The sequence below is a fragment of the Zeus faber genome, assembly GCF_960531495.2.
Source record: "Zeus faber genome assembly, chromosome: 4".
NCBI lineage: Eukaryota > Metazoa > Chordata > Actinopteri > Zeiformes > Zeidae > Zeus > Zeus faber.
In genome coordinates, this window is record NC_137191.1 from 24,891,286 (window position 1) to 24,918,878 (window position 27,593).

The 27,593-nt window shown below is 42.5% G+C and overlaps 4 protein-coding genes across 4 annotated transcripts; 1 reads left to right on the forward strand and 3 right to left on the reverse strand.

Annotated features, from left to right (window-relative positions):
• Positions 1 to 2,452: 2,452 nt before the first annotated feature.
• Positions 2,453 to 4,259, reverse strand: bglapl (bone gamma-carboxyglutamate (gla) protein, like). Its single transcript, XM_079998702.1, has 4 exons — positions 4,125 to 4,259; positions 3,734 to 4,039; positions 3,264 to 3,369; positions 2,453 to 3,129 (listed from the first exon to the last, which is right to left on the reverse strand). The coding sequence occupies exons 1-4, from the start codon at positions 4,183 to 4,185 to the stop codon at positions 3,027 to 3,029; spliced, it is 576 nt and encodes a 191-aa protein (XP_079854828.1). The 5' UTR covers positions 4,186 to 4,259; the 3' UTR covers positions 2,453 to 3,026.
• A 7,689-nt stretch (positions 4,260 to 11,948) lies between these two features.
• On the reverse strand, positions 11,949 to 15,648 carry erp27 (endoplasmic reticulum protein 27; the record flags this gene model as incomplete). Its single annotated transcript, XM_079999501.1, has 7 exons — positions 11,949 to 11,996; positions 12,411 to 12,608; positions 13,813 to 13,938; positions 14,058 to 14,174; positions 14,262 to 14,399; positions 15,137 to 15,222; positions 15,591 to 15,648. 7 exons carry the CDS (start codon positions 15,646 to 15,648, stop codon positions 11,949 to 11,951), a joined length of 771 nt encoding a protein of 256 aa, XP_079855627.1.
• Positions 15,649 to 22,599: 6,951 nt separating this feature from the next.
• Positions 22,600 to 23,033, forward strand: LOC307228735 (retinal cone rhodopsin-sensitive cGMP 3',5'-cyclic phosphodiesterase subunit gamma-like; the record flags this gene model as incomplete). The annotated part of the gene is made up of 2 exons (XM_079998506.1): positions 22,600 to 22,709; positions 22,916 to 23,033. The coding sequence occupies 2 exons, from the start codon at positions 22,600 to 22,602 to the stop codon at positions 23,031 to 23,033; spliced, it is 228 nt and encodes a 75-aa protein (XP_079854632.1).
• Positions 23,034 to 26,074: 3,041 nt separating this feature from the next.
• LOC307229761 (retinal cone rhodopsin-sensitive cGMP 3',5'-cyclic phosphodiesterase subunit gamma-like) lies at positions 26,075 to 26,414 on the reverse strand (the record flags this gene model as incomplete). The annotated part of the gene is made up of 2 exons (XM_079999822.1): positions 26,075 to 26,192; positions 26,305 to 26,414. The coding sequence occupies 2 exons, from the start codon at positions 26,412 to 26,414 to the stop codon at positions 26,075 to 26,077; spliced, it is 228 nt and encodes a 75-aa protein (XP_079855948.1).
• Positions 26,415 to 27,593: the final 1,179 nt, after the last annotated feature.

A 27,593-nucleotide genomic window follows, 5' to 3' on the forward strand; every position in this document is an offset into this window, starting at 1 on the left:
AGGGCAGGGTTGAGTGGGTTACTGATTAGTGATTACACACTGCTTGGCAATATTTGTTTGTTATAAGTTATTTATTAAGAAATCACCTGGATTACCGAAAATTAATCATCTCATTGAAATACTTTGGTATTACTTTTGGATAATTTACTTGTCCATGAAAGTCAGATTTGAAGTTTACACTAAATCAAGACAAATGAACACAAAGCAAACAACAAAATTAATTCATAAAATGTTGTCAAGATCCACTCCATTCCTTGTTTTTGCGATTGCAATATGTGGTACATAGTTGAACTTCATTTAGAAGGAAGTTTGTCAGATCTTTCAATCTGAGGGGCTAAAGTTGTCTGTGATGGCCCTACAGGGTTACGACTCTTTAAATGTTGAAATGTGGTGAAACACACTTTCATCATTCACAGGTGGTATCAAAATGGCAATTATTTCTCTAGAAAATACCAAAACGTTTCAAGATAAAAAAATATATATATAAAAATGAAATTATTCATAAATACTTAAAAAAGTAATGATGTTGTAGCTACCATGTGTATATACTCAAAACGTATACTCAATTCACACAATTTCAAAATACAATTGTAATTTTCAACCATTTAAAAATGGTTGATTACACGTTTTTGGTAATCTCATTATGTAATCCTGGTAACATGTAATCGGTTAGTCTTCTCTTGGTCCAACAATGAATTGGTCATTTCTTCCTCTCTCGGTTTCTCTTTTTCTCTCAACCTCTCTCTCTTTACCTCTTTACGGTTGACATTGACTTCTGCGACCACAGTGAAACGCTATTTATTTCATACAATTGAAATAACAATTTAGCTGTACACCCACACGTGACACTACACAGTCTGATATACTGTAAGTCTCAAATCCTAAATGTAGTTGTTATTAATACATCGGGGAAAAACACAGCTAAATGTTTGTAGGGCTGAGATAGATGTATGTCTATAGTTTTTTCCCTTTTCATGTTAATCATTATTACGTGCTTTTAATACTGTTCACAGCATGTTTTCCTTCTCTAGATGAGATCTATGAGAGCATGTGACCATGCAGTGGGTGTCCAGTAAACTTCCACCATGGTGCTGACCGACATACGGTCACATGACCCGGCAGCGAGCCACGCGCTGGGAACATGATGAGACTGATAATCAATATGTCGATAACCATGGCCCGGCATGCCACAGCCACTGTATGAAAGGTATGACTAAATAAATAGACGTGGACATTGGAAGGAAATTTATAAATGGAAAACAATGTAATTATATTGATTGCAATGCACATAGATAAAAACAAAAGGGAAAACCCTTTCTCTCTCTCTCTCTCTCCCTCCCTCTCCACACACACACACACACACGCGTCACACACACACACACACGCACGCACGCACGCACGCACGCACGCACACACACACACACACACACACACACACACACACACACACACACACACACACACACACACACACACACACACACACACACACACACACACATTGAACAATATATACAAATTTGGAAAAAAACAACTGATGTATGAGTCCTGGCTTCTGTATCTTTACGACGACCTTAGGTCTCATACTCCTGGTTCCCCCAAAGTGTGCTGGGATGGGACAGGCCACTATCAGTCAATTTATTGTCCTGTTTTCTGCCTATGGAAATTCCATATAAGAAGGTCCTCTATTGCAAGAAGGGCTTCTTGTCCTTACACAGATATGCATTTTATCTCCCTGTCAAAATTAAGTCAATGAATATATTGTTGCTTTGCTGTGGCCTTTCCTTTTAATCTAGTGGTGATTAAGCTCCTTTATAGTCCAGAATCTACATGGCGACCTTACACTTTCTTCACGCCGAACTGCGTCGCTGAGGATGTGACTAACACGAGGCATGTTCTTTATCTTATCTGCTGGTTATTGCAACAAGAACGGCTCTGAAGATATCTGGGGAGGGGGGGGGGGCAACTGATGACCGCTGATGTGTGTGGCTGGGAAAAGTGAAATTCCATGAACTGTGGTCACACTCTAAACTCCACCTGGTGATACTGAAGTTCTTCTTGTATTTTCCTAGGTTTTATACTGCTCTTTTTTTCTTGATATCCTTATTTACCATACACTTGTTGTTTTTACAATTTTATTTTATTTTATTTTATTTTATTTTATTTTATTTTATTTTAACTTTTTTATTTGTTTTTTGAAGTGCCCTTGGGTTGAGATAAACAGCATGGTCATTAACACCCACTCAAATTACAGAAAACGTCAGGTCTGATCAATAGTTTGACTGATCAATGTCACCATCTGCTGGTGGACTTGGAGCAAGAAAAGTTAAGCAGAAGAGGAAGAAGATGGAAATGCTGTACAATTTACGGTTCAGGATTGATGTACACACCTTTTTGCTGCGTAAAATGTGAGCGTCAGTGCATTTTCTTGTAATGAATGACCATGAAACAATTTTCCACACAAAAAAATAATTTATTATATTCAAATCCAAATGGAATTTGTGGTAACAGTCCATAGAGATAATTGATTTACAACTTACTTACAGTTACACTACTACAAATTCCTCTACCGACCTACTAGTACTTTCTCTGCAACTTATAATACTACCTCCACTACAACTTGTATTAACACTACTGCTTAGCTATTGTATAAAAATACTGTTGAACTATAACACATTTGCAGTTTGAGCACCATGCTTTAAATTACATTTCCATTTCTTGGGCTCACTATATATTTTACAAGCCCCTATAATGTTCCTGTGCCTTTAACATGAATTATTTAAAAACTATCTTTTTTTTTTTTTTTTTAAACAGGCCTAACAGGATCATAATAGGACAATTACAGCACATTGACGTAACAATAGCACCTCAAAATCTCTGCGGTTGCAGAACACAAGCCTGCGTTTTTTGTTCTGCTCCATTATTTTTGACCTGAGGGGAGGGGTTTCATCATTCTCGTAGCCTCGCCGCAGCAATGAGGCCGAAGTCCCTTTCTACCAACAAGTGTTCCTATGAGTCTTTGCGTCTTAGAAGGGCACGGGGCCGTAGTAGGCGGTGTACGCCGCCACGATGCCGGCGGTCTCCGCCATCTCGTCGCAGGACTCGCTCAGCTCGCAGACCTCTCTCAGGCTGGGAAAACACAAAAAGAGGGCAAAGGAAGTTAGAGTTGATTCTTTCTGGAGTTAAATCAATTCTTGATCATCTGAATTATTAAATTCTCTACCTCAGTTAGAATAGTACTCTGGGGAGTAAACCATCCTTACCTTTCGAGCTGGAGGAGGCTGAGGTCTCCGGTGGGCGCAGCCCTTCTTCTTCTCAAGACCACCGCGGCCAAGTCCCCGTCCATGATCACCTCGGGGGCGGCGGTGGCTGCACATGGACACACCGTTCAGTAAAGAGAGATAACGGATCCGACAATTACATGTAAAAGCCCCCTCCCAAACACAAGGAGAGGACCTAGAAACGACCAATACTTCGATTATTATTATTATTATGACAGTCCCCTAAGTCATGGAGGACCTTTGAGGCCTCATTCTTTTCATGGCCAATTTGGCTGTTCTTGAATAAAGACTTGGATTTGCAGGCTCCAACACGACATTTAATGACGTTGTAGTGCTGAGGATCCCATCATCCTTCTATAATTCTACAGATTTTCTATTGTCTGGTGGCATTTTTTACAGGGCAAACCCGACTGCTTTCGAGATCACAATCGATGCCCAAAACGACGACTCACCTTCAGAACTGGCCGACTCAGATGACGAGGAGGAGGAAGAGGAGGAGGAGGAGGAGGAGGTAGAGTCAGATGCGGAGGAGTCCGACTCCGACAAAGAGTCTGACGGGGAGGAATCGGATTCCGAGGACTCGGACGATTCGGACGATTCAGAGGAGGACGACGACGACGACGAAGACGACGAAGACGAAGAGGAGTCGGAAGCGGAGTCTGAGGGTGAATCGGAGGGAGCCGAAGGGTCGGCGGTGGCGGGTGCCGCCTCGGCACTTGCATCGGCCTCCGGGTCCAGCACGACGTCTGGTTCCACCACTACGGAGAGAAGGAAAACAGGCTTTAAATCCCCACTCACATTGTAAAAGATACTATAGCTAACAGTGGATGAAGGCATCCTCACCTCCCATGGACCAGCACACTGACAGAGCAGCGCAGACGAAGAGGAGGCTGAGGGTCTTCATGGCGACAGGAGGCTGGTGCTTCGGGATGGACCTGGTTCCACTGCTTTGGTTCTTCGCTGATTCTCTTTCGAAGGCTCCTTTTCTTCTGATTCTTCCTCTCCATCCTGGGTCAATATATAGTACAGCTACCGCCCCTCCTTTCATCGCCCCGTCCCAACCCAGACCGAAACAACGAGATGACCGTGCGATTGATGTGATTGGCCGGAGAATCGAATGTCAACGGTTCCGCTTCCGCTCGACATGAATGGTCGCGTAAACACCCACACCCTCCTGGCATCGAAGACGAGAAAGTCTCATTTACCCACGCGCGACGATGCCCAACCCCACAAATATGCTCCAGCGATCCAGCTCTGCGGAGTCTACCTAGAAACTGTAGCTGGCAAAACAAAAACAGCCGGTTGTGTGCGAAGTAACATTTGAAAAATGTTTATAGAAACGTAGACCATGGGAAATGTACACGCAACTTCCAAGATTTAGAACAAAAACAAAATCCCCAACACCAAAGATTGAATTTCCTCAAATCTTCAAGCATTGGTAATGATGACATTCCAATAGCCATGATAGGATGATTCCCTTGTCACTTGTCTTTTTCTGCAGCCAAACCACAGATCTTCATAATGCTTGTTTGCCGCTTGTTTGCTGCCACCCAATTTCTAAATAAATACAATTTTCCAAAGATAAATTGTTTTATTTTATCTTTATCCTCAATTACTGGTGTATGAACATCTCCCCTCTAATAGCCGAAGGTAGGTCAGAGGCATAGTTACTGTTTCCTATCAGCCTGCCATGCTAAAAGACGTAATCCCACTTTAATTATGGCTGGTTCATTTTTTGCCATTTAGTTGCCAATCGTCTTTGCCCCCAAAATGTGATCTCACACCCCCGCAAACCCAAAACTACAGCCTGGACCAACCACACAGTACTAATTGGGCGACGCAGGACAGGGCCGATGCTCATTATGCAGCAGAGTTTAATTAGAGTGTTAGAGTGTCCCACAAGACCCACAGACAGGCGCTATTTAAATATCCGATCCCAGACGGGCCCTGGCCAGATGAACACAAGGCCAGCGTTCGCTAAATCTCCACCAAATGAAGGCCAACTATGGAGCAATGCTCGGTTTATAGGTTGTGTATATTTTCAAGTGTAGCCTCTATATGTTGAATGTACGGTGATAGGCATGTGGGTTTGGAGCCGTCTCTGCGTTTCTTCATACCGCGAGCTGTGGTTTACAAATGGAATATTTGAAACCGCCGGTGGACCCATGTGATATTGCAAGATAAGTGCTGTGTGGATGCACATTGTGCTCGTATACAAGTGTATCATGTCGCATACATGCACATAAATGTACATATATGTATATATCAGAGGGCCCCCAAAATCCATGTGTACATCATCCACAATAAAAGAAAAATGTGGAAAGCCCCATAACTGCTTCAGTCTGACCTTGGTGTCCATCTTGCTTCATAGTTGAGATTTATTCTTAGTGCCGGGGATTTGTCTTGGAGCGGGTGGCATGTAATTTCAATGTCTAGTCCAGAGGTTGTTTTCTTGGACAAGGTTCAATGTGGGGGGGACACAGTTGGAGGAAACATTTGCCACAAGGTCCCTTGTCGGACAGAAAATACAGTCTGCTGGCCCCTTTCCGCCTTGGATGGGGACCGGCTTCATTGTTGCATCTTGGCACTGGAGACACACGCACTGCAAGCCACATCGTAATCTGGACAAATGAGGAATGCCTGCTCTATTTAGAGCCCTGCGCACACGTTGGTTGGAGGTAGAACATACACACACACACACACACACACACACACACACACACACACACACACACGCGCACGCACACACACACACACACACACACACACACACACACACACACACACACACACACACGCACACGCACACGCACACGCACACGCACACACACACACACAAATGCTCACATTCATATTCACACTAACCTGCACATGCACATACACGCACATGCCCCCACACACCAGCACAAACAAAACACACAAACACACACATAAATGTGTACACTCATTCACATTGATCTGCAGGCACATACCTGCATACAAGTCACACACACACACACACACACACACACACACACACACACGCACACACACACACACACACACACACACACACACACACACACACACACGCACACACACACACACACGCACACACACACACACACACACACACGCACACACACACACACACACACACACACACACGCACACACACACACACACACACACACACACACACACACACGCACACGCACAAACACACACACACACAAATGCTCACATTCATATTCACACTAACCTGCACATGCACATACACGCACATGCCCCCACACACCAGCACAAACAAAACACACAAACACACACATAAATGTGTACACTCATATTCACATTGATCTGCAGGCACATACCTGCATACAAATCACACACACACACGCACACACACACACACACACATCTTTTTTACATAAAAGATTTCAGTGGGTTGACCCGGGTTTAAAAAACTGGGGTCAACCGCTACAAATAGGAGATCGACACCTTTCCCATTGCCAGGAGACATGCAGTTTTTTCCTGGTGCGTCACATTCGACGTCACAAACACAGCATGAAAGGCACGTGTCATGGTTCCAGTGTGATTGGGAACAAAACAGTAGAGCAGACAGCAACTCAAGCAAACAACGACACAAAACTGTAAAGAAAAATGTATGCTGCCCGTGTGCACCCGCACACGGATACTCCATGCCGCGCACCGGTCCTTTGGCGGGGGGGAGCAGGGAACGGCGGGGAGCGTGGTGGTTCTCCGCTGCGGTCCCCAGGGTGCTATCCCCACACTCAACATTTCACGGCCCCCCATGCAAAAAAAAAATAACTTCTGATTCTGATTTTGGATCCTAAATGGGATATGAAATGATGGTATGATACACGTCATGTTCCTCTCTATTAACGGGCCAATGTCCAGAACTTCAATTCACCCCGCAGGTAACAGATGGTGACAAATGCCGGATGTTACCGGGTGTTACCGGGTTTTTCTGCAGTGGGAAAGGGGTATCAGAATCAAAGGACTCTGTTGGTAACAGCATCCTTGGACTCACATAAAGATGCAGCTTCTGTTCTGTAGAACGCTGTGATCCGTAAACACCCTGTGATGAATAGAATCCACAGTTTTTCGCTTGCAACTGTTGTACTGTACAACAGGTATTCCTCACCAAACGACCAAGTTCAATTCCTACAACCAGATCGTTAAGTGAATTGGTCGATAAGCGAGGACCCGTGTTATTTCACGGTAAGGGGGTGTGACCGTTGTGAACGCTAGTGTAGTGAATACTGACAGACTGCTGTAGACTGATAATAGTGATGGGATGTATACAGTGTATATAGTGTTTATATTGTATAAAGTATATATAGTGTATAAAGTGTATTTAGTGAATACTGTGTATACAGTGTATAAAGTATATATAGTTTATATTCTGTATATAGTGTATATATAGTGTGTATAGTATATATAAAGTATTTAGTGTATACAGTTTATGCAGTGTATATAGTATATATAGTGTGTATATAGTACATATATAGTATATATAGTGTAGTTCAAGTTCAAGAGGTTATTTGGCACATACATATACATACGATCATACATATATGCAGTGTAATGTCATGACACCCGGTGATTACGCACAATAAGCTCTATAAGCTCTAAAAATACAAAAATGTGCGTAATCAACATTCAAGGTGCTCGCGCAGGCAGCTGCAGGGAGCGGTGCCACAATCGCGATATATAGTATATATAGTGTATTTAGTGTATACAGGTTATGCCGTGTATATAGTATAAATAGTGTATATAGTATATATAGTGTATTGAGTGTATACAGTGTACATAGTGCATATAGTATATATAGTGCATATAGTATATATAGTATATATAGTGTATATAGTATATATAGTGTATATAGTATATATAGTATATATAGTGTATATAGTATATATAGTGTATACAGTGTACACAGTGTGTATAGTATATATAGTATATTTGGTATATATAGTATATATAGTGTATATAGTGTATAAAGGGTGATGCGGGATGAGATGCTTGACACTGGGACGCCGTGGTATTGTACGCAGTGTACAATACAGACTGGTCAAAGAGCTGCTGGTAAGTCTGAACGGTGGTTGAACAGGTAGGTCCTTAAGTGAGGAGTACCTGTATTGTAAAATCCCCCTTGTGAGAAGACGTAGCGGTTGTCTGATTCAAAAAGAGGTATTTATTTATTATAATTCACTGTTCAAGACAGAGTGGGAACTATACCCAGCGTTGAAATTATTGTAATGACTCTAATATAGTAAATAATCTTGACACAGCCTCTGGTATCATATCACTTGGTGAATTCAAATGACGTGTTTATCTTTCAGCCATCTATCCATTTTTTTTCTTTACCTGCTTATTTCGGTCCAGGTCCCGGGTGAGGGTTAGGGTCAATATTGATTAATGTCATGACAGACAATAAACTGTTTCCTGGACTTGTGGGTTCAAGTAGGAGAGAGACAATGAGATGACAGTGAGAGAACTTTTTTTTTTTTGTGTGTTTTTTGTCGTTTGCTGTTGCACACGTCATCCAAAGGACAGCGAGAAGGAATCCTGAGATGAGACGCTTAAATGTACAGGCAAATTTAAGTCAGAGGCTTGTTGCGTATGATGAGGAAAAGCAGAGAGGTTGTATTTTTGGACAACTCAGCCCTAGGCCAGGACTTAATGGAAAGGTAGAGTAGGCCAATCAGAGCGAGTGGAAGCAACGCCAGGAAACACAAAACTGAAAGGTTTACCTGATTTAACGGAGATAGAAGAGATTGTTAGATAATGATCTTTGTGTGAAACGCGAGAGCAACGTGTCCTGCCAGCAGGCCGACTGAGGTCACAGAACTATACAGTCCACTGGTCTAAAAGCACCCCGAACAGAAATCGCCATCAAAGACTCAAATCTTCCAGTTCCAAGGTCGTCCATATGGGTCGGTGAGATTAGCGGCTGTTTAATTCCTAACTGGTATGGACGACAGTGTTAAACTGAAGCTCAAAGATATAGACAGATGCTCAAAGTCATTTTTTGCTCAACACTCCTCAGTGATCCATATGCAATAGCAACAATGATCGCTTACATAAGTCACTGGTAGGAATGCTATAAAAGCTTTTTCATTTCGATTTTCATTTTGGTATGTGCACATATCCACCAGAGTCACAGCTCTTACTTTACGTATTACGAGCTGTGGCCATAACTGGTTCCCTACACATTGTTGTGGAAGACCTCAGACTTATCCCTTAACACTTACTCCTTTTAAATTCAGGCTCCAAATGAACGCGAGAGGAAACCTATACCATACACCGCATTCCACACTTATATGAATGTGGTGTGTGTGGTATAGGAAATGCTTCCTATAATAATTGTGCTGTATACTGTGTATATATATATATAGCCTTGATCTAAAAACAGAACCTCTACCGTGTTCCCCCTTTAGCGTTATCTCAACTTTGATCTTAGTTCACTTTGACAAAGCACACTCCCGTAAAAGCCTTGTGTATTTTCCTCTGGTCGCTGTGAAACCCCCATCTGCCAGGGCTCTCTCTGATCTGGCTCTTCTTGGCCTCACAAAACCAGTAATTACACTGAATCCAGTCTGGGCCTTGAACTTCACCCTCTCTTTTGAAGGAATTCTTTTGGATTGAGTCTAAATAACAAAGTCTCTGAGTGTGTGCAGTGCATCTGTTGTTGTTTCATAAAGTAGATCTTCGTTCGAAACCCTATACAGTGTAATATATATATATATATATATATTTTTTTTTTATATATATATTTAGATATTTATATATATACATACACACACACACACACACACACACACACACGCACAACATTAAAACCACTGACAGGTGAAGTGAATAACACTGCACATCTCGTTCCAATGACACCTGTCAAGTGGTGGGATATATTATGCAGCAAGTGAACAGTCAGTTCTTGAAGTTGATGTGTTGGAAGAAGGAAAAATGGGTAAGCGTAAAGATCTGAGCCACTTTGACAAGGACCAAATTGTGATGGCTAGACGACGGGGTCAGTGCATCTCCGAAACGCCAGGTCAGGTCTTGTGGGGTGTTCCTGGTATGCAGTGGTTAGTGCCTAACAAAAGTGGTCCAAGGAAGGACAACCGGTGAACCGGCGAAAGGGTTATTGGCGCCCAAGGCTCATTAATGCGCATGGGGAGCGAAGTCACACAGTGCATCGCAGCTTGCTGTGTATGGGGCTGCGTAGCCGCAGACCGGTCACAGTGCTCATGCTGACCCCTGTCGACCACCGAAAGAGCTTACAATGGGCATGTGAGCATCAGAACTGGACCATGGAGCAATGGAAGAAGGTGGCCTGGTCTGATGAATCATGTTGTGGGAGTCTCTGCCCACTGGTAGGGGTTTATGGAGGGAGACAGAGTCTTTCTAGTGATGGATTGCCAGCCTTTATCAACAATTCCAAACAGAAAGGCTCGCTGGCCAAAAGGATAAATAATAAGAATAAACGTTTTTTTAATCGGGGTGCAGGAGGAATCTCCGACACTTGCGCCGCTGGTACTTTGACCGGGCTCCTGGTCAACTCTCGAGCCCTGTAAGCCGATCCCCCTCTGCAAGACGGACAAACATTAGAAAGCTCCCTGCCCCGAGTCGGATCATTCAGCGCAATGCGGGCGCTGAATGGTCCGACTCGAGGCAGCTGGGTGGCCGCGGGAAAGGAAGCCATGCTGCCGTCTGCAGCCGCGGCTGTGGAGATACCACAGGACACCTTCAGAGGTCTTGTGGAGTCCATGCCTCGACAGGTCAGAGCTGTTTTGGTGGCACAAGGGGGAGCTACACAATATTTGCGGTTATTAGTGGTGGTTTTAATGTTGTGGCTGATCGGTGTATATACAGTATATGCACGTATGCACGTTTGAAAATAAAATAAAATAAGTATGCCAAAGTTAAAGTAAACTCAAATAAAGCTAAAATAAGAGGCATTTACAAAAAAAGTAAGTGTGTTTAAAAAGAAAATAAGTATGTTCAAATTAACGTTAAGTAAAATAAAGCAAAAAAATTGATATTTACAAAAAAGTAAGCATGTTTAAAAATAAAGAAATAAAAGGAAGTTCAGGAAAGAGTATAATTGATTTGAAGCGTAAAATTGCTCCCTCTTAAATGTGCAAAATAAATTTGCTGTAGTGGGGTCGAATTCTGACTGTCTTTTTGTTTCCTTTCGTGATATGCTTTTGATAAACATATTGTTTGATTCTGTGTAATCTATGTTTAAACCATGTTCACTCCACTTCATTCCGGTCTAGTCCAGTACTGACTGACCGATAGTACTGGACATTAGGTCTTCGTCCTTCTCCTCCGTCCTCTTGATCTATGTGCGGTTGCTCTTGTTTGGTTTCCGTCAGCGCTTGACAGCCTCCGCCAGGATTACAGCTGCCCGTGGCCACTGACCTGAGGCAAGCTCTCCAGGAAACCGCAGACGGCACCACACTGACAAACAGAAAGAGGGACATAACACAACACAACACAAACACATCACAACACACACCCACACACACAAACACCCCCCCCCCCCCCCAACACAGACCTCTGGTCTCTCCCGGACAACGACACAAGACAAGCGCCTCACAATTCAGATATTTATTCATCACAGTTTAACAAATGCATCACAGTCGCTCTGTGCCTCTCCTAGAGCTCTGTTTTGGCTTCCGCTCCAGCCGTTGCCTGTTTCACTTCCTGGAAGATGAACGTGAAAAGCAACGTTAGATGCAGTGAAGTGGAGGAGATGCTGAAATTGGAGTTTGATCCCTGACACGCTTACTGTGACCACACTACTAAGCTCTTAAGCTAGGCATACTGGTTATAAAATCCTTTCAAATCAATATTCTGTCTCAATGCATTTTACAATTTTGTAAGTAGTCGTGTAATAAGCAGGATAATGTGCAGCCAGCCGGTCATTATCGCAAAAAAATCCCCCTTCAGAGTGATACAAGATGATCACACTGTTGTGGGTTATTTTACAATAATGACCTGGTGGTTATACTGTGCATGACGCCTTATTTTTTGTACTTGAATGTGGGTGTTTCATTGCTTTTTCCTATTTTTTTGTTGTTATGTAGTTACACTGGTCAAACCTAATCTCTTTCTCACCTTTAGATCTCCTTTCAGGAAGGATTGGCAGAATTCCCGCACACGCTCAGTGGAGATCTCCCCCTCAGGTAGGAGCCACTTCATATCGGAGTCGCCGTCGTAGATGCCGACACGGGGCAGCTCGCGAGGCTTCAGGCCGAAGTAGCCCAGCGAGCGCGAATTGGACTTCAGAGCCCCGTTGATCAACACAAACAAAAACTGTAACAACAGAGCAGAACGTCAAAAAAAAAATCCTCCACCCATCCGTCCGTCCATCCACTCACCTGTCCATCCATCATCCATCCATTCATTTCTCACATAAAGGCAAAGAGAACATTATTTGTCTCACCTATCCTTCTTATTTACGTGACTACTTCTACATAACACTGCAATATTGATCTATTTTTTACCAGTAAGCTTGTATCAGCCATGTTTCCAATTTCCTTGTATATTGTATATTAGCATGTATCAGCTATGAGTCAGTTTCTACCCAGGGACAATAAAGTGCCATGTCATTGACACTACATGGCCAAAAGTATGTGGAGATCTGCTCGTCAAACATCTCATTCCAAAATAATGGGCATCATTATGCGCTATGGACTCTTCTGGGAAGGGTTTCCAATAGTTGTTGGGTTGTGAGATTTGCCTCCATTCAGCCACATTAGTAAAGTTGGGCGCTGATGTTGGCCGATAAGGCCCGACCTGCCCCAGGCGTTCCGATTCACTCCAAAGGTGTTTAATGGGGTTGAGGTTGAGGCCAGTTGTCCTGCTGAACGTTGAAAGGGAATTGCCCAAACTGTTGCCACGACTCTCGGAGAGCAGACGGATCTCAAATGTCATTGTACTGTCTGCTGTTGCATAGATTTCTTGGAACTAAGGGGCCTTGTCTGAACTAGGGAAAAACAACCACAGGCAAACAATTGTTGAGCTGACTTTGGTCCGTAAGGAGTCTGGAACCAGGTGGGGACTTGCAACTGGGGACAGAGGATTTCATGCGCCAACCACTTCTTGGCCAGGCTGTTGCCACTCCTCCTAGAGACGTTCCCACCTCAGGATAACATCACTTACAGTTGACCATGGCACCTCTAGCGGGACAACACTGTGATGAACTGACTTATTAGAAAGGCGGCGTTGAATGTCACTGCGCTCTTGACTGAAATAGCCCAATTCTCGTAATAAGGAGGGGTGTCAACATCCTTTTCGCATTGTATCCGATCTTCATTATTGTAATTCTGGACTCTAACACGCCTCTTGGTGAGCTACCTGAACCCCACCTTATGCTACAGAAGATTTACACCACTACTTGGGCCCCTCAGGTCTTCAGATTATTTGAAATAATCTTTTTGACTGACACTGAAAGAGGAAAAAAAACACTTTGTTAGCAGTGTCTCCAGGCCCAACAGAACCCCGGCTCCATGCTCACCTTGCCAGTGAACTCTGGGGCCAGAGCCTCTAATCTCTCCTTGAGTTCAGCGTATTCCTCACTCCCCCGGTTGACAAACAGTAGGAGATGGGCCTTCACTTCTGAGTTGAACAGACCCACTGCAGTCTGAGGGTGTGAGAGAAAAGATATGGAAACTTGGGAAATGAAGAAAGGGATGTCATTTGAAAGGAATTACGCGATGGAAAGAGCGCGAGGGGACGGACGGAGAAGCTCGACGAACCCACCACTTGGTTGTATTCCGTGATGTAGCGAACCTCATTGATGGTGATGAAATTGACGAGACCATCAGTCTCCAGTTTTTTGACGTTGGCCGTGACAAGGTTCTCTTGGTGGTTGTCTGCCTGGATGCACACAGACATGCAAGCGCGTAAATCAGGTGCGGATACATAAACGTCCAACCATCGTTTCATTGTAAAGACGTGGAATACCTTTCTGAAAACGGCGACGGTGTCCGAGGAGATGCTCAGCTCGGCCCACACCTCCTTGTCGGTGCAGAGGGCCACGGGGACGGTGTCGACGAGCTTAGCAGCCGCCAGCAGCTCTCTGAAGCCATGACTCTCCTCTCCCTGGGACGGAGAGGGGGAACAGAGAGAGAGAGAAAGGGAGGGCAAGAGGGAAAGGGGCAGGGTGAAAATATTGTGGGAAAACAGCTCAGAGCGGCAGTGATTCATATCGTATATTTTCATTTTCTTTCCAATGAAAACACATCACAGCATGAACTATCATTTCCAAAGCCTATTATATGGCTTCAATCGCAGAGTCATAAGAGAAATATTTTGCTCCTGCATTGACCTCAGTCTTCCACCATCTCTCACTTTCTCTCCCTCTCTCCTCTCAGGAACCTCTCACTCCCTATGCACTTGTTTACACCAGTGTTAATTGAGCCAATCCCACAATTCCTGCGATGTGTCTGGATTTCCTGTGCTCCGGCCCGCCATCTTCCCCCGCACGCAGAGCCGGGCCAAAGGGCTGCTACACACTGTCTGCGCCAGCTGCAGCATGGCACCACAGGAAGTACACACTCCCTCCGGATCTATTTCGGAGAGCATCACCGAGACTGTACACAGGGTGCACGGGGTACAAAGGAACACAAAGGAATGTTTTTAGCCCCGACTTCCCACTTCCTGTCTGATTTGACCCCGAAGGCCACATCTAACGGTAACACACGCACGCACACACACACACACACACACACACACACACACACACACACACACACACACACACCCACACACCCACCCACACACACACACACACACACACACACATTTTTTTCCATAACAAACTCTTTCTCTCGTCTGACCTCAAAGAACCCAACGACCACCACCTCAGCGGAGTCGATGAAGGCCTCGGCCGCTTTGACGTCGGCCAGCCTGGGGAGGGCGCTATCTGGTAAACAGAGAAGAGACAGAGGAGCGGTGTCAAAGTGGCTCTGATGGGGGATTCCTCACTCTGTGTCCCCCTTTTCAAGGCTCCTTCCTAGCCCCTGGGAGATTTTCCTTGGTCGGTGTGGTGGTTGAGACGAGGGGATGCCATTGGGTTCCATGTGGGACGAGGAGCTTGTGAGGCCCTTTAAGACTGTACTGTGATTAAGGAACTAGAGAAATAAAATGGACTTGAATGGAAAGCATTAGGATAAAAAGTCAACCACATCAACAACATTATCCATATACAGTACAGTGTATATCCAGAGCATCCAGAGAAGATCCTTCTAATTAAAGATTGATTTCAATCAAAAGGAAATAAGGTGCTCTTACCTTGGTCTTTGCAGGTGGCTGAGCACACCAAGAGAGACAGCAGCAGTGGAATGAGCATGGCTCACTGGTTCTGATCGAGAGGCTTTAGAGACAACAGGTAGGATTATTTAAAAAGGTTTTTTATGTTGGTCGTGTTTCCTCGGCTGTGTCCCTGGCCCTCTAGTCAGCTCATGAGGTGCATGTAGAAGATACGGCAGAATGCTCTGGGTTGTGATTGGAGGCTTCTTGGGAACCATGCAGGTGTTCACTGATAATTTGGGCAGTTTTAGTGTTGGACTACGTGTCGTTGTCTTATAGTTCATGGTGACACACTCTGTGTGTGTGTGTGTGTGTGTGTGTGTGTGTGTGTGTGTGTGTGTGTGTGTGTGTGTGTGTGTGTGTGTGTGTGTGTGTGTGGTCACGGATCAGCAGGGATGCAATGTCACTATATCACCACAGGAGGAGGCAAAACACCACTTCATAAATTTAACTCTTCCTCTTTCTTGTGCACTCTCAATTTGGAAAAAATTAAATGGATTAATTTGCTCATCCAGAACAATTTTGCAATATGGCATGATACCTGCGTCAACAATGTTAAATTAATCATTAGTATCTTTTGAAAAAACCCCAAAATCAACAACAACAACAAAACAAACAGAAAACAAAAAACAGGCAACAAAACTACATTGTTGATATAGTCTCAGTCCCCAAAACTGGAATAGATAATATTCACTCATTTTTATTCAATGCGTTTTGCTTTTTTATTCTTTGTTGTTGTTGTTGTTGTCGCTGTTGTTTCTTTCCTAAGTTGTTGTTGTTGTTGTTGTTGTTGTTGTTGTTGTTGTTGTTGTTGTTGTTGTTGTCGTCGTCGTTGTTGTTATTGATACTATTACCACAATGTGAGCTGTTGGTTAAACTTGTGGGGTCTTGAGCTGTGGAACGACCTGGAGAATCCAATCAACTTGCTGACACGGTGGGTGGCTGCAACGGCGCTGAGAATAAAGGTTCCAGTCGTGAGGAGCTTTGAAGGAGATAAGACCAGAAAGAGCGACGTCTGCCTTCACAACGATCCTACACAGAGACATGTGTCACGGCTTAATGAGGGAATGGAGAAATGTATTTTAATATTTTGTTTCTTATATTTTCATTTGATATATACCCATACATGTGAATGACACTGATGCATAATTAATAAAAAATGTATATATTTGAATGATTGATTGATTGGTTGATTTTAATTTGAAATTCATTTAATTCAAGTGTTTTTTAACATGGTATTTCATACTGGTTATTAAAAAAATAATTTATGGTAAACAATTACAAATACTAGATTGAACATACTTTTTCTTTTACACAAGTAGCCCCCATTATACTTTGTGTTGCTTTACTGACAACCTCTTTAACAGATTAAAGGATCATGTATGGCCTCAGGTTCTGTGGCCTTCAATCTGTTGGCATTTTATTCTAACTGGATGACAAAATGATGAATAAAACGGGCATGACGAGAAACAATTCAGACAAACAACTGTATATTTGCCACAAATCTTCAACTGTCATCACATGAATTCAGTGTTAGAAAGCGTAGTTAGTGGAAAGTAGAGCGTGAACTTGGGTTTACTTGGGGTCCTGTGCATTGTTATCACTTCTTAGTCTCAGAACTAGAGCAGCGTCTTTAGAAGTGACGACGCGCTCGAAAGACCCTGGAGGATGTACGTGAAAAGTGCTGCGTCCGCCCTGGAAATAAGTCATTTCAGATTAGAACAGAAAGGAACTGCAAGGCTGTGTCCTTGTTTCCTCCACCTGCTTAACAATACCGTGTGCGCTGGATACTTCTAATTTAGAGTCAGGTCAAGTAATTAATCATATAATCAATATATCCTCAATACAAAATAAATATTGTCTGGGTGCACTGTATTTTGAAATGATATTTTTGTGGTTCTCACTGTGCTGTAGTGTTAGTGAATGTGTATGCATGTGCACATACAGTATATTAAGCATCTTGAGTGTTAATGGTTGTCTGACCTCTGTTGAGCTTGAAAGGTAATACAGAGGAAGTGAAATGACAAATTACTGAGTAGATTCAAGGATAAACTGCACTACACAGTCACCGTACGTTCGCTATGGTAATTTCTACACCTGATTTGGAATGGTCCCAGTGAACTTTAATACAAACTGTTCTGTACAAACGAAAAAAATCTGCAAGGGTAATTTTCTATTGAGGCCTGTTCTGTATAATTTGGTGCCAATCATTACCATTGCTATTGTCTTGTCAGGCTACAGTGCTGTGTACATTTAAGTCTGCGTTGTATCAGCACTGTTATCAATATAGTTGTTGGAAGAAGTAGCTGTTAATTAAAGGTCTTAACTAAATCATAGACTTTACCCTTTAGTGCCTTTAACATAAAAAAATCATGAAACAACAACAACAACAACATAATAATAATAACTATATTATTAGATAGATATTAGATAGATAGATAGATAGATAGATAGATAGATAGATAGATAGATAGATAGATAGATAGATAGATAGATAGATAGATAGATAGATAGATAGATAGATAGACGGATAGAAAATAGAAATGATCGGCAATATACAGTACAATACAACCTTAAAAATGAACAATAAACAATACAACTCTATATCAAAAAATCACATGCTGACATACAATACAATACAAACAAATTGTTATAAAAAGATACAAAATATGTTTAAGAGAGCCAGGAGTCTCCAAATGGTAAATGACGAGACACAGCGTAGGGACAGCATAAAATGACGGCACTTATGAATAAGTGTGTCCTTATAACTCATTATAACTCTTTACAACTCATGGCATCTCCAGTATTTTCTGTGCCTTTGTTCTGGTGAACCAGTGAACTCTATAAATAGCAAGAGATGTTTTTCCCACATTCTAGTGGCTTTTACAGCCTCTGATCAGCCACAGTCTGGAAAGCTACGAGCCGTCAGTCATTGTTGTGGAAGTGAACGGTGGCGGAACACACTAAGTGCACATCAGTGTGTGCTGCAAAGCGGCGTGGGTGATTCAATTATGACGTAAAATTACTGTGTGAAATAAAACCATAAGATGCCAAAGATGTGGGGTTAAGAAAAAAAGAGGAAAGTATAAATACCATTCTGTCAGTTTCTTACTTGATATCGATAATAATATGTCAACTAAGAGCATCCCTTATCGCCTCATTGAGTCTGGATGGATGAGGGAGTGGAAGACATATATGTACAGTATATCTGGCACTTATCTATTGTTACCTGGACAAGGCCAAGCTCTAGTTGAAGCTTTGCTGGAAGAGATCAAAAAGTGTCCACTCCCATCAATCTTTCCCATCAAAGTTTTATGGTGGTTTGCAAATATATGATCATGCATGAAAACGGAATAAATGCACTAATAATCTATTTAGGAGATGAAGTGAAAATGCTCAGATGAGTCCAGCTATGCTTAGTCAATGAGCACTGATGTCTAGAATGTTCCTGTAAGGTCGGGTAAATCCCACGACACATGCACTCCACCATATAACCTGAGAACACCTGATAGATCACAGAGGTTTAGGGCTGTGAACAAAACAGGAGGAGGTGCTGGTGCATGGGTGGAGAAGGCAAATCTTCAGATAATGGATTATAGGAGGTTGGGATTATGGCCAGGTTAAGGGAAAAGTTTAATCTGTCTATTCTCAATAACACGTGGTTATACAACATTTAACCCACTTAGCAGAAAGCCTTGATGTACCACTGGTGTCTGAGTTCACAGCATGACTTTTGTTGTTGTTGTGCTTTATGTAGACTGCTTTATGTAATGCACACCTGCAATGCTTCAGCATCGCCTGAACTGAACCTTTTGAGAAGAATGATTCACGGCAACTGGATAATAGCATAGCAATGGTATAATGTGTTATAAATAAGACATTTTTAGAGGAATGTATCTTTCTTTTCTAATTGAGAATGTGATTAAAATGAATATCAATACCATTGTGATATTGTTAACATTGCGAACAAAACATAGATATAAATATAGTAATTATTTTCGCTTAATTTGACTATTTCCTGTCATTTGGGCTGATAAACCAACCGACCAACCAACTGACCAATGAACCCACGAACCAACCGACCAACCAACCAACCAATCATCTCTCCATCCATCCTTCCCCCCATCCATCCATCCATCCATCCATTCAACTAGCTATCCATCCAGCCAACCAACAAACCAATCAAACAATAACTGACCGGCTAGACAACCAGCAAACCAACCAACCAACCAACCAACCAACCAACCAACCAACCAATCAACCAGCCAACCAGCCAGACAACCACCAACCAACCAACCAACCATCCAACCATCCATCCATCCATCCATCCAACTAGTTATCCATCCAACCAACCAACAAACCAAACAATTAACCGACCAGCCAGACAACCACCAACCAACCAACCAGCCAATCAAACAGCCAATTAACCAACCATGATTAACCATGGTCCAAAATGAAGATGGATGGGTTTACTTATGACAGGAGTGCATGGATGAGGGGAACACTACATGAGAACCATGTCTATTATGACAGTAACACGATGAAATCCTTCAGCTTTGTTGGATATCTATGATCCATATGCCAAGGCTGATGCAAAAATAAATACTGAATTACTGTACATCTTATTCGGGAGTTAAATGATGAAGCATGTGCAGATAGTTTTGATTATAGTAACAATGACATCAAAAAACAAAAGGATTTTTTACATGCACTAATGTGCATGCACTTAAATGCCTTCAGTTATTTCCAAGAACCGCAACAATTGAATGAAGTTCTAAATTGAATGAAAGCTTTAAATATCTAGAGTCTGTCTGCCAGCATTAGATCAGGGTTACCAGGGTAACCTTTGTGGTCAGAAAAGGAAGCTCCCCTCACCACACGCAGGAACACACACGCGCGCACGCACAGACACACACACACACACAACTATCGCAGTGTATTCCGATCGGGCCAATTGGCCCTGTGCGAAGGCTGAGGGCCAATCCTATTACACGTCCTAAGCTGCCAGCCGCTGCATGCGACCATATGCTCGCACAGTTATGTCAGAGCGGTCAATGACCACAGCTAGACCACAGGCTCTTTTAAGAAATCTTCATATGTCATGTCATGTCATATGTTCACATGTTCATTTTCATTAAAAGAATCGGGAAATCCCATCGTAAGGCTTCTGAGATTATATTTAAGATTTAAAAAAAAACATGATTAACCTCATTAAATTGAGGTTGACTGTGAAATTTGACAATAACAAATGGCAATTTTTGTTAATATTCAATCAATATTTTGCCCTCTCTAAACTTATAAAATTGAGAAAGGTGGCAAAGGGGGGTGATTAACATATAGTATAATGGATATGTTTCTCTTGTTTTGTTACGTGAATACATACTAGTATGTAAAAAGGAAAGATGCAAAATATAGATATTTAAATGAAGCCATATGAAGACCTATAAGCAAGGAAACCAAATTGCAAATAACAAATAAACAGAAGGCAGAATGAAAAAAACAAGAAATAAAAAGATTAAAAACAGATTAAAAAATGCAATGCAATTCATTGCAGGGTGATTATATAATGTATATATACAGTATATTTATAAATAAGTGGCAATATCTTCTGTTTTGGAGAAACTGCACAATACATACAGTAACATAAGTAAATTAACTTTATAAGAGCTGTATTAAATGCACCTATATAAGAACTGAATGTACTTTTCAGCATGTTTTTCAGAGTTGGGATACATCAGAAACAGAATCAGAATCAGAATAGTCTTTATTGCTTTAAGTAAGTTTACACGAAATAGGAATATGTCTTGGTGTTTGGTGCATACATGAAACATAAATGTAAAACAATAAGTAAAATATCAGTGAAATATATAAGAATATGTAAAATAAGGCTGTTTTTTTTTTTTTTTTTTTTTTTTTTAATAGAGCTGTACAGTAATATAGGGATTATGGGTGTTACAGATATAAACTGAGCCAAAGCAGATTGGGCCTGTGATCTATTACATGAAAAGCTTTCAGATGCACGGATGCATGTTTTGTACCGCTGCCAACAAAGACACATGGACCCTAACTCCTCCATAAGTCAGAACCCCAAATACACCTGATCCACCTGACTCTGATCCCTGTGTTTGTCCACAGACATGTGTACAGAAGGAGTGAGAGTGGGGATGGGGGCGGGTGGAACAAAGGAGAGGCAGCCAGGTGAGAGTGAGTGAGGGAATGAATGAATGAGCATCGGAGGAGATTAGCCGAGGGAGTATAAAAGGAGGGAGGGGATTCTATTCAGAAGCTATTCAGACGGACATCTTCACGGAGAAGGAAAGAAAGAGGAACAGATCTTGCATCTCTTCTCTGAGCCAGAGGCAAACCTTCAAGGAGAAGCCGACGCAGCAAACACAGGTAGGTGGAACCTGGAGCGGTGCGGAAAACTTTCAGGGAAAGGATGCTCAGACGTTCTAACGACTGTAATAGTGTAGAGTTACAGAACTGGCTGGGATCAATGTATTCTTTTCTCAATCAGAATGCATAGTTTGATATTAAAGGCAGTTAATATTAGTTATAATATGCTAGAGTTTTAAGGTTTCTTTTCGGGGAGGACCCCTAGAAATAGGAAGAAGCACTGCTTTTGTTTGGTTGCATAACCGTCTTTTTTACATTTGATAATCGAGGGAATAAGACCACTGTTGGTCAGAGGGCACAGTCTGTGCAATGGATGTCGTCATGAGCTAGAAGGCCAAGTCTTCTTGGGCCAAGGAATAAAAATAACAAATTCAAAGTTAATTTTACAAGCTGACTGTAAATACAGTCTGCAGTTCAGTACAGTCTAGAGACTAAGTAAGCCTAAGACTAAGTGAACCATCATGGAAATGAATGTAACTTCCTCCACACTCCTAACTGCTCATCTGTTCTTCTGATTTATGTGGATGTTGAGGACATACCCATAGTTTTAACTGACCCACTGCCTCCTCTACTTTCCACAGAAAAAACCCCAAAAATGGCAGACACAGCAGTCGCAGCTCCCGCCGACAAGAAGGCCCCTCCCAAGTTCAAGCAGAGGACCGCCCGCACCTTCAAGAGCAAGGCCCCCAAGCCCGGCCAGAAGGGGTAAGACGGACCTTTCGACCTCGACAAACACAAAATTCTAACACCATTAGTGCCACACCACACTATCTAGCTTACGTGGCAGCCTTTAATCGGCTTTGCAAAATTTAATTTACCGGGTGCAAACAAACTCAATTCTAAAACCACTTGGCGTGATTCACTCCACTCGCCCTCATTCAATGACTCTGTTTCTCATGTGGTCCCATCAGGTTCGGAGACGACATCCCAGGGATGGAGGGTCTTGGCACAGACATCACGGTGGTGTGCCCATGGGAAGCCTTCGGCGACATGGAGCTCAGCGACCTGGCCAAATACGGAATCGTCTAGACCAAGCCCCCTTTGCCTCCTCTTCCCCTTTGCCATTTTACATCCAAATCTAGCACTACCTCCACGTTTACCTCTTCCCGTCGTCCTCTCCTCCTCTCTTAGCCTCCTTCAATGAGGCTCCCGGGAGACTGCTGTTGCCACTTTGACGCATCAGTTGACCGTGATCCAACATCGCGCCGTCCTTCTGAAAACTGCCCTACAATCGGCTCACCAAATAACGCCGGGAAGAAGCCTCTCAGTATTTGGGGCCGTTCATAAATGGTTCAATCGGTTAAAATGGGTGCGCTTGGTGTGAAATCGTTCAGCTTTACGCCACACTCTTCCCATTGATTTCTCAAGGCTAACCACAAGAGAATGGACTGAATAATCTTTTCTATGAAGATTTGCTTTTCTTTTTGGCCATCTGCACTGAAAAGTTCTCTTCACCTTTCCTGCCTTTTCCCTTGTCCTCCTCGACCCCTTTCTCCCCCTTTGATGAAGTGATGGAGCAAATTGAATCCTATTTTTGTATTATGCAAATATTTGTGAATGTGATATAGACTGCAATACTCTCTCAGTCTCTCAACCTGGGAGGCAATGTTCAGTCAAACATATACTGCCTAATAAACGTCTTTTCCCAAAAAATGTTTTTGGAATGTTTTTCTCCTCTTTCAGACAATAATTTAGAAGAGCTATATGTCATATATTATACAACTATTCGGAGGGGAATTAAGCAATAACATCTACTCAAAATGAAGGATTTGAGATACAAAAGGTCATTTTTACTTTCATTCCAATTGTGCCTAATTGGTCATTAAAATCTGCTTGTCTTCAATAAGCTGGTTGGAGACACATAACTGTTTTGAAACAGTGGTTTTAGGGAACTCTGCTTTAGTCCATAATCTACCAATCTAGTAAATGAGGACAAATCTTTAATAATTAGCTGTCAGATACCAGTAACCTAAACTGAAAATAATAATGAGGAAACAAAGGAAATGACTCCTTCTACAATGTCATTGTACTTTACCAACAATGTTGCAGTTTTGACTTGGCACCTGATTCTGGCAGGATGTCCAGATGTCCATATGTTGGATTGTAGGGGTTTGTGACAGTCGACAATACTGGGTATGAACATCAATATACCAAAGAGAGTGGAGGGTTAGATTAACACGAGAGCTTTCCTCAAATAAATTCTAATAAAACATCCAAAACATTGCTACTGACTGCATTGGTGGCCAAATAAAATGGGGTCTTGACTAATCCATGGTCTTTGTTCGGAGGGGGGTCGGCTCTTCAAGATCTGGCCTCGGACATCAGAGCAGCCAAGACCGCCACTGGCTAGTCGTCTTGAAAGAAGCCTGTTGCTTTCAATTATCCAATTTATTTTTTCGTATAAAAGTTGGTTAACATACTGCTCCGATTAAATGTTATCATTATGGACCCCTATAATTCCATGTTTTCATGCCATAGAGGAGCATCTGCATGTATCTCGTCTTCAGGAGGTTTCATCAGAGCTACTGAGCAGTACCAGAACCAGAGAACATGCTACACCTATGACAGCCTCTAAACCACTGGTTCTCAAAGTTTGGTCCAGGGACCTGTAGGAGCTGCCCGGGTGTCCCGATAAAACGGTTACTAGTTGAACTTTACGATTATTTCATTTACATGACATTAGCACCATTAGAGAATGTACAGTAATGACTGTTCTGATCGGTTTCACTGTTATCGCCCTAACTACAATATAGACAGGTTTTGGACTAAATCATATCTAACAATAACGCATCTTCTCAGACTGGTGTCTGAGAGAAAAAATAACAATCCCAAATGGGGTCCGTCGCCTAATGATATTAAATGAAGGGCCACAAAGAAGGTTGAGAATCACTAAACAATGACCTCCTATAAACTGTAGGTGCGTTGGTGCGTAAATAGACATCTATTATTCCAACATTTCATATCTGATATAGAATCCGAAATCAAAAATCAGAAGTTATTGACTTTTTTTTTTTTTTTTTTTAACCGCATGTGGGACCATGAAATGTTTTGAGTGTGGGGACCACAGCGCAGAACCCCCACCCTCCCCGCCGGGCTCCGAGCCACTCCAGCACCGCCCCAAGCCGGTCTCCGAAACGGAGGAAAGTCTCCCCGCCGCCAAAGGACCGGCATCGGGCGCTGGCGGTGTAGAAACGGTATAATATTGTAAAGCTACACTCGCTATTTTTTCCAAAAGCCACTGTCAGAGTTGTTCCTTCTGACCGGGCTGAAAGGAAGCCAGTCTGCAGGGTTGCAGCTCTACATTTTACTGCAAACACTATTACAAACATGGTGTCTGCTCTGTTGCTAATCGATTTATTTTGCATGTTTTTGTGTGAAATTCACGACTTGACGTCATGAATTACTTTTAGATTTTTCCTTCTTGTATATTTCTTATTGTATATATTCTTTGCGTTTCAATCCTGTATAGAACGTTCCCATGTTCCCTTGGTTGAACTGACTTACGTATCGCACATTTGATTTCAAGTGAGTATAAATAAGTGAAAGGACAAAACAGCAGCCCCAAACAAAAAGCACTTTGTTTCCAATGAAGTATTTCTGAAGTATTTGATGTAATTCGTTTGAGAGAAGCAGACAGGAGACCCCTTAACTCTATGCACATGATTGTCGACACTCGTGAGATACTAAAGATGGGAGACATTTTGCTCGGGGATGGAGAAACATTTATTTTTTTGTTTAACACTACCACTGACAGAACTCTACCGCCAGAATGTACAAAGGTGAGCCTTATGAGTTGACATTAAAGTGCATCACAGAGGTTTGACATTGGCATGAATAACAAACTGATTAGCCGATACTTTGACAATCATATTTCTCAAACATTATTTAAGGAGAGGACGTTTAGGAAAGACTGGGGAGGCAGGAGAAGGTACTAACGGATACAACATCATATTTTTGTATTCGAGTTTTGTATTTGAGTTTTCTCGTTTCAAAATTTACTTTCGGGAAAGAACAAACTGAGAGAGCCCAAAGCGGGTGGAAATGGAAGGGCGGAGGGCGGAGGCAGGGGTCTAGACGATTCCGTATTTGGCCAGGTCGCTGAGCTCCATGTCGCCGAAGGCTTCCCATGGGCACACCACCGTGATGTCTGTGCCGAGACCCTCCATGCCTGGGATGTCGTCCCCGAATCTGAACCACAGGGAGAGAAACGACGGCGTGAGAAGTGTCACTGATTTGCGTTAAAATTATATTTTTCTCCTAAATAGTCCGTGTCTGGTTCATGTCCGGAGGTCCGTCTTACCCCTTCTGGCCGGGCTTGGGGGCCTTGCTCTTGAAGGTGCGGGCGGTCCTCTGCTTGAACTTGGGAGGGGCCTTCTTGTCGGCGGGAGCTGCGACTGCTGTGTCTGCCATTTTGTTTTAGTGACTGTGAAAGAAAGAAGAAAAAATAATAATAATGTTTTGCCACGTCAAATCAACTTACTGCTCCAGATAAAGTATTATCTCACAGATTCCATCAGCACTATTCTCAATGGAATCGTCCAACTCTCACAAACAAAATGTATGAAGAACAGGTTTTAGCAAATTTTTTTGATTTTAGATGGCAACAGGTAGGGTAAGGTACAGTGGGGTAAGGTTAGGCATGGAAAGGTAAGGTATGGTATGGCTATGCATGGTAAGGAAAGGTATGGTTAGGCATCGTAAGGTAAGGTTTGGTATGGTAAGGTATGGTTTGGTTAGGCATGGTAAGGTATGGAAAGGTAAGGTTTGGTATAGTAAGGTACGGTATGGTTATGCATGGTAAGGTAAGGTGTGGTATGGTTAGGCATGGTAAGGTAAGGTAAGGTATGGTAAGGTCAGGTATGGAAAGGTAAGGTTTGGTATGCTAAGGTATGGTAAGGTAAGGTATGGGAGGTGAGGTTTGGTTTGGTAAGGTAAGACAATGGTAAGGTAAGGTATGGAAAGGTAAGGTTTGGTATAGTAAGGTACGGTATGGTTATGCATGGTAAGGTAAGGTGTGGTATGGTTAGGCATGGTAAGGTAAGGTAAGGTATGGTAAGGTCAGGTATGGAAAGGTAAGGTTTGGTATGCTAAGGTATGGTAAGGTAAGGCATGGTAAGGTAAGGTATGGGAGGTGAGGTTTGGTTTGGTAAGGTAAGACAATGGTAAGGTAAGGTATGGAAAGGTAAGGTTTGGTATAGTAAGGTACGGTATGGTTAGGCATGGTAAGGTAAGGTGTGGTATGGTTAGGCATGGTAAGGTATGGTAAGGTCAGGTATGGAAAGGTAAGGTTTGGTATGCTAAGGTATGGTAAGGTATGGTATGGTTAGGCATGGTAAGGTATAGAAAGGTAAGGTTTGGTATGGTAAGGTAAGGTATGGTAAGGTATGGTATAGTTAGGCATGGTAAGGTAAGGTATGGTATGGTTAGGCATGGTAAGGTAAGGTATGGAAAGGTAAGGTTTGGTATGGTAAGGTATGGTATGGTTAGGCATGGTTAGGTAAGGTGTGGTATGGTTAGGCATGGTAAGGTATGGAAAGGTAAGGTATGGTATGGTTAGGCATGGTAAGGTAAGGTATGGAAAGGTATGGT